The sequence below is a fragment of the Bison bison genome, unplaced genomic scaffold (genome assembly GCF_000754665.1).
Source record: "Bison bison bison isolate TAMUID 2011002044 unplaced genomic scaffold, Bison_UMD1.0 scf7180017864519, whole genome shotgun sequence".
NCBI classification, from domain to species: Eukaryota; Metazoa; Chordata; class Mammalia; order Artiodactyla; family Bovidae; genus Bison; species Bison bison.
In genome coordinates, this window is record NW_011495072.1 from 20230934 (window position 1) to 20245291 (window position 14358).

The 14358-nt window shown below is 40.7% G+C and overlaps 1 protein-coding gene across 6 annotated transcripts in view; it reads right to left on the minus strand.

The window, feature by feature from the left end:
• CDC14A (cell division cycle 14A) overlaps positions 1 to 14358 on the minus strand; it is a 189641-nt gene that overhangs the window by 84155 nt on the left and 91128 nt on the right. For all 6 annotated transcript variants that reach the window (XM_010830982.1, XM_010830980.1, XM_010830977.1 and 3 more), the window contains one exon: positions 12932 to 12994. In XM_010830982.1, the coding sequence (XP_010829284.1) occupies positions 12932 to 12994 (63 nt within the window). The remainder of the gene's footprint in view (positions 1 to 12931; positions 12995 to 14358) is intronic.

The window sequence follows — 14358 nt, forward strand, 5'->3', positions numbered from 1 at the left end:
GGATGAGATGGTTGGATGGCATCACCAACCCAATGGACATGGGTTTGGGTGGATTCCGGGAGTTGGTGATGGACAGGGAGGCCTGGCGTGCTGCGGTTCATGGGATCGCAAAGAGTCAGACACGACTGAGCGACTAACTGAACTGAACTTTGAGAGGAACAGTGTGGTAGAGGGAAAGAGCAGCCCCATGTGGATGACTGCGTCACCTCTAAATACAGAAAACATTTAGGGACCTTCACCCCCATCCAGTGAATGCCCCTGCTGGCACAACCGCAGGGAGCAAGAATCTGGTGTACATGTGTAGGTGCCTTTCCAGTGCTCAAGACATCAAGATTTGAGGCCATCAGCATATATGTGGTTGTTGAATTTGGAGACAGTCCCCTCACTCATGGAAAATGTTTTGAACCAGAAATCACTTGGCCTAGAGACCAGTAGCATTTCTGGTGGCCAAAGGAAGAGAAAGAACCTGCAAGGGAGCCCGAAACATGTCCAGAGATGGAAGGAAGAGAAAAGCAAGAGATAGAATTTTGAAGTTGGGGAAGGAAAGTGAGTTTCTAGAATTAGAGAGTGGCCACAGAGTAAATCAAGTAGGAAGAAGACCAAGTCAACTGTTCCGTCTGGGTAACTCTTGCATTAAACAAGAACAGTTTCAGTTGAATGATAAGGGTCAAGGCAAGACCCATTATCAGTTGACTGCGTGAGTGACAACAAAGTCAAGACTGCTCTCTTTAGAAGTGGAGGTGAAAGGAAGGACAGAGACCAAACAATAAATAGAGAGGAAGAAAAAAAATGGGGAATTTCTTTGACCTCAAGATACTTTACAAATTTAACCAACACAATCTTTGAAGCAGCAATGGGTACAGTGTTTTAGTAGATGTGAAAACACTGGGTCCAAGAAGATTGAATCTTGCTTCCTTAAACTTGTGGTCTTTGGGGGTATAATCAACCCTACAGGACAGCTCCAGGGAAATGCTTCTAAAAGTTCTTTTAATAGGCACCCTGTGAGGCTCACCTCCCTAGTCCCTCCAAGTGTGAGGACATGCTCATATACCTGCATTCTGGAGCTTGCTGGACCCAGTCATATGACAGGAATTCAAAACTACAGTGCCAGAACTTCACGTCTTTTTTTTTTCTCCCCCAGTTTTTTCATTCACAGAGAACAAAGCAAGCAGCATTCAGTTCAGTTCAGTTCAATCGCTCAGTCATGTCCGACTCTTTGCTACCCCATGATTCGCAGCACGCCAGGCCTCCCTGTCCATCACCAACTCCCGGAGTTCACCCAAACTCATGTGCATCAAGTCGGTGATGCCATCCAGCCATCTCATCTTCTGTCGTCCCCTTCTCCTCCTGCCCCCAATCCCTCCCAGCATCAGGGTCTTGTCCAGTGAGTCAACTCTTCGCATGAGGTGGCCAAAGTATTGGAGTTTCAGCCTCAGCATCAGTCCTTCCAATGAACACCCAACAAAGGTCCATCTAGTCAAGGCTAGGGTTTTTCCAGTGGTCATGTATGGATGTGAGAGATGGACTGTGAAGAAAGCTGAGTGCCGAAGCAGCATTAGATTACATTCTAATTTGCTATACAAATTCTAATTGAAAGCAAAGCCTTGAAACCTCATATGTCAGATGTTCAACAAATATTCCTGCCCTTGACCTGAGGTAACACACTGAGAGAGAAGAGTCCTGACAAACTTTATTTTCAAGGTATATACAAAAGGGCAATATTGGGCATTTACCCCACCTGATCATTTGACAATTTACTTATTAAACTGCAATGAAGAATGACATAGTCAACCTGGGGACAGTCTCTGTTCATATATTAAACTAAACTGACATTACATGCTAGCCCTGATTGAAGATTACAATATCTAGCAATCTGTGTTGCAAATAAGTGGTTTTTTTTAAAAAAAGAAAATAACAACTCACTCTTGCTTCATAGATTGGCTGGTAATGAAAAAAAAGAAATGTCATTTCAAGAAGTTGCCTATCGTAATCAATAAATTTTCTCCCTGGAGTGTCACTACAAAATCAAAGTGGATTCTTAATTAATATGTCTTGCTCATTTGCCATTGAAAAGTAGTTAGTTTTAACAGATAATATAAAATGTCTTGAAATGTGTTATACTCCTGCTTTTAGAACTCATTCCCTCATTTATTCATTAGTTCTTTCACTTCATAAACATTGAATGACAGCCCACTATAAGTATTCTGTGCTACTGGGTTACTTATTGATACAAAAATGAGTGAGACACGGTTCTTGACTTCAAGTATCCAGAGTGCAGGGATGTCACAGGTGTGTAAACAGAGCATCACATAAGGCTGTGTGAGAAGAGCTCCCATCGAGTTAAGAATGACTTTGTTGTTTTTGTTGTTGTTTTGCAGTTGCTAAGTCGTGTCCAACTCCTTGGGATTCCATGTACTCCAGCATGTCAGGCTCCTCTGTCCTCCACTATCTCCTGGAGTTTGCTCAAATTCATGTCCATTGAGTCAGTGATGTTATCTAAACATCTCATCCTCTGCCACCCCCTTTCTCCTCCTGCCCTCTATCTCTCCCAGCATTAGGGTCTTTTCCAATGAGTCGGCTCTTTGCATCAGGTGGCCAAAGTATCGGCGCATGAGCATCAGTCCTTCCAATGAATATTCAGGGTTAATTTCCTTCAGGATTGACTGGTTTGATCTCCTTGCCGTCCAAGGCTTAAGACATGCAAATAGATAAATATTGTGTGCAGGGGAGAAAAGGTCACAAGGAGGAGGAACAGGAAACAAGAACATGTGTGAAGGCACAAAAGTATGCAGAAACACTGCCACCCAGGAAGCTATGCAGACTGGGTGTGAGGAGGAAGACAAAAGGACAAACAGGGGGAAGATGGCAAAGCTCATGTCCAGAGGGCTTTCTGTGCTGCACTCAGGGGCATGCATTTCCTCCACACTCTACCTGAGGGTAGAGCCCATGGAGGACTTAAAGCAGGGGAGTGATATAAGCAGACTTAAGTTCTAAAACATGGTCTCTGAGAGTGATGTGGAGACTTGATGGAAGACACCCAAGGACCAAGAAAATCCCAGCCAGTCCCAAGCATTCAGAATCTACTGACACTTTCTCACAGTCCCCAGATGGGCTCCATTGTAATGCGGCCAAGAAAATGTGAAATCACTTTCTAGAAGAGGCGATGATAGCAATAACTATAACTTATGAATTGCTAGAGTCTCAGAAGCAAAACTTTCCACATTCAGCCTGTCATAGATCAGCGAGAAATGCTGCATAGACAATCTGACAATCATAAAGAGGGAAGTGTGTAGGAAGGGTCAAACATGATAACACCTGCAGAATGAGGCACAAGAATACATGGAATGTATGACAGCAGCTGATAAGAACAAAGTCTCTAAACCCACCCATGGAGAAACGAAATTACAGGGCACCTTCTGAAAAAAAATATTGGCCTAGCAAATATACTGAGCAAACAGAAGTACTTGATAAATGTCTGTTCAATAAATTAACTGAAAAGCTACCAAATTGAAGCCATAAAGAGTGTGATGCAGCTTCTTGGTTCTCATATAACAAACATTGACCTGCATACCTTATTTCTGTAGAACAAAGCCTCCCAATCAGTTTAACAGAATGGAGTTGCCTGGGCTGGGGCTGGGGCAGCCCGGGATCCCAGGCCAGTCGCCGAAAGCTGTGAACTATGATCACACAGTGCTGATCAAATACAGTCACATTTTCCACATGTGCCGTGACCAGAGAAAACAAGAGGAAGCCCTGTACTGTGACTCCACTCAGATCGGCAGGAGCCAGCCTGCCTGTCATCAGGCCTGCCGAAGCCAAACCCAGCTCCACCCACCTCCATCAAGTAACCCGTGGTAAAGAAACGCCCCAGGTTTGCCAGCACATAAAAGCACCAGATCAAGTTAATAATTACTTGATATTCTGGGAAATATCCTCATATTGATAAAATTATTTCATAGAAAGCATTTTTTCTCAAAATAAAGGGATGACTTACGGAGGAAAAACATAATGGCAGAAAGGAAATAGCTCAAAGAAAGAAGTCAAAGCAATCTTTTAGCTTTTGAAGTAGGTTTTACATTAACTTGAAGCTCTTCAGTTCAGTTCAGTCGCTCAGTCGTGTCCGACTCTTTGCGACCCCATGAATCACAGCACGCCAGGCCTCCCTGTCCATCACCAACTCCCGGAGTTCACTCAGACTCACGGCCATCAAGTCAGTGATGCCATCCAGCCATCTCATCCTCTGTCGTCCCCTTCTCCTGCTCCCAATCCCTCCCAGCATCAGAGTCTTTTCCAATGGGTCAACTCTTCGCATGAGGTGGCCAAAGTACTGGAGTTTCAGCTTTAGCATCATTCCTTCCAAAGAAATCCCAGGGCTGATCTCCTTCAGAATGGACTGGTTGGATCTCCTTGCAGTCCAAGGGACTCTCAAGAGTCTTCTCCAAGTAGCTGATCCCAAAAAGATATTTAAAGCAGCTCCTCAAAGTTGCATAGGCCAAATTCTAGATGCAGTCATAAATGTAAGGCACACTGATGAGGCAACTCCAAATGCTGCCATGGAAGCTCCATTTCTTTGCATTTCTCTCTCTCTCCCCTCCCCACAACTAGAAATAGGGTGCTGCTCTGTGAGCCATCTGTGTATGCCCAACAAAGGGACATCAACAATATAGCAAGCCTTCTCTTAGGTAGTGGAAAGTCCCATCTTGTTTAGGGGACAATCAAAATAAGAAACTAAAGATGTAACTTCAAATTCTCTTTGATGAATAACAACTGCTTAAGAGGGCATCATTAGTGAGCGGTGGTATTTAAACAAGGTCTTACTCAGTAAGGATAGTTCCCCACAAAGGAACAGAAGTTGACCAAAGGCAGATTCTGTATGTGGGTGTTATTTCAGGGTCTTACAAACAGAATATTTTCCTATACTTTGAATATTTACTAAGCTTTACTGCTAGAGAGGATACACATCCTCACGTACCTGAAAGAAAGTGAAAGTGAAGTCGCTCAGTTGTGTCTGACTCTTTGCAACCCCATGGGCTGTAGCCCACCAGGCTCCTCCGTCCATGGGATTCTCCAGGCAAGAATACTGGAGTGGGTTACCATTTCCTTCTCCAGGGGATCTTCCCGACCCAGGGATTTAACCCAGGTCTCCTGCGTTGCAAGCAGATGCTTTAACCTTTGAGCCACCAGGGAAGCCCCTCACATACCTACAGATACATAATTTGAATACTCATACTCTTTCATCTTCACTGTTTTTCCCTAGAGTAAAAGGTCTATTTTAATTTTTCAAATAAACTTATTGATGGTTAGATTTCAAAGGAGTGACTGTTCTTAGTTCTCAAGTTCGTGGAGAATACCTTAAGAAACCTGTTGGAAAAGGGGACACTGATTCTTAGCAGAAGTTTTTGGGGCCTCATGTTGCAGTTACTTTTTCGATCCTCCCAGCATAGCTCCAAGAATATATCTATTTGATCAGTGCAAATATGATCAAAAATATAGTTCCACAACAGCTTGGCAAAGGACCTAAAGAGACCATATTTTAGAAAATACTTTTGTTTATCAATAATTTATACAATGGACTATTTGTAAGTCATATAAAAATAATGTAACAGCCTGAGATATCTTAGTCCAAACCTTCTAAATAGAATAGAGCCTTGAAATTAATTCTTACGTGAAAAATTAAAACACTTGAAGCTGCAAGATGTAACCTGTTCCGTTATCCTAGGTTTCATGTCATTTATGATGGTTCATTGGCAAGCCTGTCCTTGAAGAATCTGCACTTTAGCTATGTCTGGCTACCAAGCACTTGAAATGTAGCTGGTCCAAACTGAGATGTGCCGCAGTATAAATTACACACTGGGTTTCAAAGGCTCAATTCAAAATTAGAAATATAAAATACTTCATTAATAATTGTTACATTGATTATATGCCAAAATATTATTTCTGGTACAGTGCATTAAAGAAAACATATTATTGCAATTAATTTCATTGTATCTTTTTACTTTTTAAAATGCAGCTACTAGCTTTTTGAATATATATATTATATACACAAATATGATTCTCATATTTCTATTGGACAGCACTGCTCTAGACCCTTTTGCAGAATGAGCAGAGTAGTTCCTATGCTCTGCTGACCTTGTCATGAACATTAAAAGAAGCATTCTTATCACAAGACTGTTTTAGGATTTCCCTGGTGGTACAGTGGACAGGTATTCACCTCCAATGCAGGGAACATGGGTTTGATCCCTGGTCCAGGAAGATTCCACATGCTGAGGGGCTACTCAGCCCACGTGCCACAACTACTGGGCCTGACTGAGTGCTGCAAACTGAAGCCCACGCCCGTGCTCCACAAGAGAAGCCAGCACAGGGAGAGGTCCACATGCGGCGGCAAAGAGTAACCCCCACTCACCGCAACTAGAGAAGGGCCCGCGCACAGCAACGAAGCCCGGCACGGCCAAAATACATAAATAAATAACAGACTCCCTTTTAATCTCACGTAGAACTGCTATATCATCAATTTAAGCTTTTTCTTGAGTCAAATATTAAATGAGGTTTAGTCAAGAAGTGCCTTTGGAACCTTTAATTTGCACATTTCCTTATCATCTAAGACTTACATTCTCATAATTTGCTATCAATAATAACACTTTTACTTTGAAAACTATAGACTTCGTTGGAATACTGACTTTGTTAGAGCTAATGAAGTATATGAACTTAGCTATTCCACGAGTTTACCAAATGTCCAGACTCACTAAAGTAGAGCAAACAGTGGAACAAGTTATAACAAAAAACGATTGGGCCCACAGATTGTCAGGAAGAGTTCCTTTATTTATCCACTTGTTTCTTAAGCAGCATTTATGAAATGCCCCCTACCTGCTGATCACACATCTACTTCTGATTTTTTATTTTATAGGCTTTATGATAGAATAGACAAATCATTCTCTAAAAGGAAGTTATTTGATGGAAAACTTTTCAAGTGTTCACCAACTGCCTCCTCTCCTCCCATTACCTGGCTGATGGTCGTTGTTATTCATTCAGGTTAAGATGTGATCACATTCTTATCAGATTTTTAGTTAGTTGGTTGCGTGCTTTTCAAAAATAAAGTTAAACTATGTTTAGGGTTTTCAATAGCTTTTTCAACTAACTCTCAACATCACCATCAAAGTTTTAAAAAAGAGAAAGGAGTAAGTAAATCATCAACTAGTTTTCTCTCTTTATTGTGGTAGGTCTTTGTCCTCCTCCCTCTCTAACCTCCACCCCAATCTCTTCTTTCATTGAAATGGCTCCAGTTGTTTTGCCATGTATTTTTCTCCAGGTTCATATACATGGGACAGAGATGCAGGTTTGGGGGAGACTTGAAACTTATCTAACGTGGAGGCCCATTTCAAAAAAAGAATACAAAATGATGAACACAAAAATGGATTCCATGCAAATGGGGACCTATACAATTTAAACTTCACTCGCTTCATAGGAAATTACTGATACCTTTGCTCATATAATACAGATAGACAGATATATGTACAAGGTGGAGGCGGGTCTTGTTATTGTTTGTTTAAAAAAATAGAAGGTTATAAGCACTCTTCCGTATCAACTTTTTCCAATCAATATATAATAGAAATCATTCACGAAAAGTGGCATAGCTCAAGTCAATTTCTTTAAATCACTACATAACATTCCATGGTGTATCTGTACTAGAAGTTATTTATTCAACCTTCCCCCTTAAAATGCAATCGTTTTGTTCCCAATTCTTTGTGGGATGGGGGTGGGTAGTAGGATTCTTTTTTTTTTCGACACTACTATTGGGTGCACCAAGAAGTTCATTTGGGTTTTTCTGTACCATCGTATGGAAAAACCCAAACAAACTTTTTGGACAACCCAATTAAAATGCCACAATAACAAAGTTTTTACAATTTAAGAAGAAGAAATTCTTTGGAGATTTTTAATAAATTGTACTACATGTATTAGTTTAGGGAGAAGTGGCAGTTTTATGAGGTTAAATCTTTCTATCCAAGAACACAGGACACATTTTCCATTTAATCATGTACAGTCCACAAGGAATTTACAATCTAGTAAGGAAAATAAAGCTTTTATGCAAATAGCCATAATATAAGAAAAATGGAAAGCACAAATCTTGACACATGAAATAGAGGGGGAGAGAATATTGTAAAGGGTGAGAGCTGATCTGTGTAGGATTTTACACACATGAGAGGAAAATGTTAAAGGTGACGGGTATTTGGAGAAAACAAGCTCAGCCAGGGTGCAGAGATATTCAAGAAACAATAAATAAGCAGCCCAGAAGGGCTGGAACACAGAGTGCACAGACTGAAGAAACAGGAGACGGGCCAGCAAGGTGGGCTGGACTGCATCCAAAGCTAACAATGCCAGGACAGGGGAATTTATCCTCATTTCAGCCAGGTAATGGGAGCGGCAGCCAGTGTGGGGACAAGACAAGGCAAGAACTCTGTTTTAAGACCATTCAGTGAAGTGTGTGAAAGACCAAGGGGCAAAGGGCCTGGGCTTCTTAAAGAGCAGTTATAATTGTCTACCAGAGAGGACACAACACCTGAGCCAGGGGAAGGAAATGAGAACACAGAGGAAGAGAGAGACGAAACACACCCCAGGGGCCCTAGCAACGGGAACTCAAATAGTCAACAGATTATGGAGGGGAAAAAGCGATGTTTTCAGTCTTGAGCCTGGGTGAACAGTAGAGCAGTGATGCCATTCACACAGATGAACAAAGCCAAAGCCCAAGTTTGGGTGAAAGATGATTAGTTTCTTCTCAGATGTGTCAAACGTAACATGTAAGCAGGATATCCGAACAGATACATCCTGACCTAGAGACCAGAATGTGAGGGCTACCCTTGTCCTCCTAGTGAAAGTGAAAGTAGCTCAGTCGTGTCTGTTTGTGAAGCCAAGGACTATACAGTCCGTGGAATTCTCTAGGCCAGAATACTGGAGTGGGTAGCCTTTGCTTTCTCCAGGGGATATTCCCAGCCCAGGGATCAAACCCAGGTTTCCCACATTGCAGGTGGATTCTTTACCAGCTGAGCCACCAGGGAAGCCCTGCTAAGAAGAGTGATAAATGTTATAACCCTGGAGAACCTTGACAGAACAGCTCATTTTCACGAATGGTCAACCTACTCAGAGTCTACTGGTGTCTCACATTTCAGGAAAAGTTGACTACTTCTAGGTAGGTGCCCAATATGCTACTGGAGATCAGTGGAGAAATAACTCCAGAAAGAATGAAGGGACAGAACCAAAGCAAAAACAACATCATCCAGTTGTGGATGTGACTGGTGATAGATGCAAGGTCTGATGCTGTAAAGAGCAGTACTGCATAGGAACCTGGAATGTTAGGTCCATGAATCAAGGCAAATTGGAAGTGGTCAAACAGGAGACAGCAAGAGTGAACATCGACATTCTAGGAATCAGCGAACTAAGATGGACTGGAATGGGTGAATTTAACTCAGATGACCATTATATCTACTACTGTGAGCAGGAATCCCTTAGAAGAAATGGAGTAGCCATCATGGTCAACAAAAGAATCCGAAATGCAGTACTTGGATGCAATCTCAAAAACAACAGAATGATCTCTGTTCATTTCCAAGGCAAACCATTCAATATCACGCCAATCCAAGTCAATGCCCCAACCAGTAATGCTGAAGAAGCTGAAGCTGAATGGTTCTCTGAAGACCTATAAGACCTTTTAGAACTAACACCTAAAGAAGATGTCCTTTTCATTATAGGGGACTGGAATGCAAAAGTAGGAAGTCAAGAAACACCTGGAGTAACAGGCAAATTTGGCCTTGGAGTACAGAATGAAGCAGGGCAAAGGCTAACAGAGTTCTGCCAAGAGAACACACTGGTCATAGCAAACACCCTCTTCCAACAACACAAGAGAAGACTCTACACATGAACATCACCAGATGGTCAACACTGAAAGCATACTGATTATATTCTCTGCAGCCAAAGATGGAGAAGCTCTATACAGTCAGCAAAAACAAGACTGGGAGCTGACTGTGGCTCAGATCATGAACACCTTATTGCCAAATTCAGACTTAATTTGAAGAAAGTGGGGAGAACCACTAGACCATACAGGTATACCCTAAATCAAATCCTTTATGATTATACAGTGGAAGTGAGAAATAGATTTAAGGGACTAGATCTGATAGACAGAGTGCCTGATGAACTATGGATGAAGGTTCATGACACTGTACAGGAGACAGGGATCAAGACCATCCCCAAGAAAAAGAAATGCAAAAAAGCAAAATGGCTGTCTGAGGAAGCCTTACAAATAGCTATGAAAAGAAGAGAAGCGAAAAGCAAAGGAAAAAGGAAAGATATAAGCATCTGAATGCAGAGTTCCAAAGAATAGCAAGGAGAGATAAGAAAGCCTTCTTCAGCAATCAATGCAAAGAAATAGAGGAAAACAACAGAATGGGAAAGACTAGAGATCTCTTCAAGAAAATTAAAGATACCAACGGAACATTTCATGCATAGATGGGCTCCATAAAGGACAGAAATGGTAGGGACCTAACAGAAGCAGAAGATATTAAGAAGAGGTGGCAAGAATACACAGAAGAACTGTACAAAAAAGATCTTCATGACCCAGATAATCATGATGGTGTGATCACTCACCTAGAGCCAGACATCCTGGAATGCGAGGTCAAGTGGGCCTTAGGAAGCATCACTACAAACAAATCTAGTGGAGGTGATGGAATTCCAGTTGAGCTATTTCAAATCCTAAAAGATGATACTGTGAAAGTGCTGCACTCAATATGTCAGCAAATTTGGAAAACTCAGCAGTGGCCACAGGATTGGAAAAGGTCAGTTTTCATTCCAATCCCAAAGAAAGGCACTACCAAAGAATGCTCAAACTATTGCACAATTGCACTCATCTCACACGCTAGTAAAATAATGCTCAAAATTCTCCAAGCCAGGCTTCAGCAATACGTGAACTGTGAACTTCCAGATGTTCCAGCTGGTTTTAGAAAAGGCAGAGGAACCAGAGATCAAATTGCCAACATCTGCTGGATCATGGAAAAAGCAAGAGAGTTCCAGAAAAACATCTATTTCTGCTTTATTGACTATGCCAAATCCTTTAACTGTGTGGATCACAATAAACTGGGGAAAATTCTGAAAGAGATGGGAATACCAGACCACCGGACCTGCCTCTTGAGAAATCTGTATGCAGGTCAGGAAGCAACAGTTAGAACTGGACATGGAACAACCGACTGGTTCCAAATAGGGAAAGGAGTACGTCAAGGCTGTATATTGTCACCCTGTTTATTTAACTTATATGCAGAGTGCATCATGAGAAACGCTGGGCTGGATGAAGCACAAGCTTGATCAAGATTGCCGGGAGAAATATCAATAACCTCAGATATGCAGATGACACCACCCTTATGGCAGAAAGTGAAGAAGAACTAAAGAGCCTCTTCATGAAAGTCAAAGAGGAGAGTGAGAAAGTTGGCTTAAAGCTCAACATTCAGAAAACGAAGATCGTGGCATCCAGTCCCATCACTTCATGGTAAATAGATGGGAAACAGTGTAAACAGTGGCTGACTTTATTCTTTTGGGCTCCAAAATCACTGCAGATGGTGATTGCAGCCATGAAAGTTATGACCAACCTAGACAACCTATTAAAAAGTAGAGACATTACTTTGCCAACAAAGGTCTGTCTAGTCAAGGCTATGGTTTTTCCAGTGGTCATGTATGGATGTGAGAGTTGGACTATAAAGAAAGCTGAATGCTGAAGAACTGATGCTTTTGAACTGTGGTGTTGGCGAAGACTCTTGAGAGTCCCTTGGACTGCAAGGAGATCCAACCAGTCCATCCTAAAGGAGATCAGTCCTGGATGTTCATTGGAAGGACTGATGTTGAAGCTGAAGCTCCAATACTTTGGCCACCCAATGCAAAGAGCTGACTCATTTGAAAAGACCCTCATGCTGCAAAAGATTCAAGGTGGGAGGAGAAGGGGACGACAGAGGATGAGATGGTTGGATGGCATCACTGATTCAATGGACATGAGTTTGGGTAAACTCCAGGAGTTGGTGATGGACAGGGCGGCCTGGAGTGCTACAGTTCATATGGTCACAAAGAGTCAGACACAACTGAGTGACTGAAGTGAACTGAACTGAAGATTCCTCTGCTAACCTGGAAGTGCTCTTTCCTAACACCTCCTTATAGCACAATGTAACTTGGACAGCCTTTGCCTAAACTGCCTTGCTGAGCAGGCAAGATAACTATTCAAAAACTTTGTAATAGTGTGTGTGTCTGTGTTTAGTCACTCAGTCCTGTTAGACTCTTTGCAACTGCATGGACTGTAGCCTGCCAGTCTTCTCTGTCCGTGGTATTTTTCAGGCAAGAATACTAGAGTGGATTGCTATTTCTTCCTCCAGGGGATCTTCCCAACCCCTCTTCTGCATCTCACAAATTGCAAGCAGATTCTTTATGGCTGAGCCACTAGGGGAACCCTTTGTTATGGTCCCATGGTAAAAAAAAAAATTCAACCAACTCTCAGAACTGAGTACATTCAGCCACCTTTCAAATCAAGATATACACAATCAAAAATATTACAAGACACAAATCTGGTTTTGTTTTAATCAAAACCCAGATTTTTAAATAAAAGTAACATGATTTTACTACCAAATTATACTTTTAAATTGTTTTTTCTTATAAACTAAAGGTTCAAAGTAACTGTCAATAAAGGTTTGATGAAAGAATATAGAGAGACATGGTATTTTCCTAAACTAAAATTTTGATAACTCCCAGTTCAAAGGCAATAATCAAAGCTGAAAGGATGAAGCTGACAACTATAGAAAACTGCAGAATGCTTTTATTTAGCAGTCAATCAATTTGTAATACCTGAGTGCTAGGAATAAAAGAACAATTTAATCAATGTGAAATTATAGCTTCCAAAAAATTAAAATGTACAAACCTCATAATGTTCATATTCATCCACATCAAATGTCTCAAAGTCAAAAAATCCATGTTGTAATCCCTAAAAGCAGAATTTGAATTAGTTTTTCATGTGAAATTGATAACGACTTCTAGGCATTTCTGGAATTCCTGCTCACAAATGATTCTGCCTGACCTGAAGGAGAAAATTTGAAACTTTCAATTCGTGATACATATCTAGAAACCATCTAACATACATAATTTTGCTTTGGGGCTGTCTTTGGGACTAAACACTTAGAAAAATATGAAAATATGTCCCACACAATATGCTTCTTGAGTTCTAATACACATTAGTTTTTAATTAAAATTATTCATATATATAAAATGGATCATACTATAAATGTATAGTTAAAACCTATTGGGAACTATGCAATTAATTCACACCTAACTATAACAGAATATATAATCGTGATTAAATTTTCAGCTGGAAGAAAAATCAGTTATTCTCAGGTTTTTTTCCTTTTTATCATTAATGAGATATTTGATAAAAAGGGAGTTTTTACTTAATAGGCCCTTATTTGTTCCTAAAGTCTACAATGAGAGAATTCGTTTTACAGTGTTAGTTTTTGAAAGAGTAAAAATGTACTTGACTACTCTTACAATTTAGAAGGAAGAATCGATCTTTTAACAACAGAAAATTTTCATACTTCTTTTTTATAACCAATGATTTAGAATTTAAAAGTATCTGGCTTATTCAGACATAATATTTTGAAGAGGTATCTGTTGTTTTATAAGTCATGAAGCTATACAAATTACCTTAGAATACAAAATCAGTTACTTTTAAAAGTTACATGATCAAGTCATTAAAAATAGAAGAATCTATTAAGCCAAGTTTAGTACATCTATCTTTGAAAATACCTTAGAGACCGGTGTTTTCCAAAATGTAGAACACCTGCACTTAAGGTAATTTATATTTAAAATACAGACCCCTGGGCCCCATCGCAGAACTATGAAATCAGGTTTTCTGAGGGTGGGATCATCATTTTTTAAATGCCTTCCTAAGTGACTCTGACAAAACTGGTTCAGACAACCTCTACAGGACAAGCAGAACAACCTATCTCAATTATTTCACCTTTAAACAAAGCAACTTACTTCATCTTCATGTACCATTCCAGACAAAACAGTGAGAATACATGCCCTGAACTACCACTTTGCTTCCTCTTTTTTTAAAGAGTGTTTGTGTTTGTGTATGCCTCTATGTGTAGTTCACACATATACAACCTGCGCTTATAATGATGCCAATACATCAAAATCAGAAAGATATGCTTTCTAAAAAGGCAAAAATGTGGACATACTCTACCTTCATAGGAGATACAGTACTCACTGCCACAAAAATAGTCTGAGAGTGTGTGTGTGTGTGTGTGTGTGTGTGGGCATGTGCACACGCTCGATCATGCCCAACTCTTT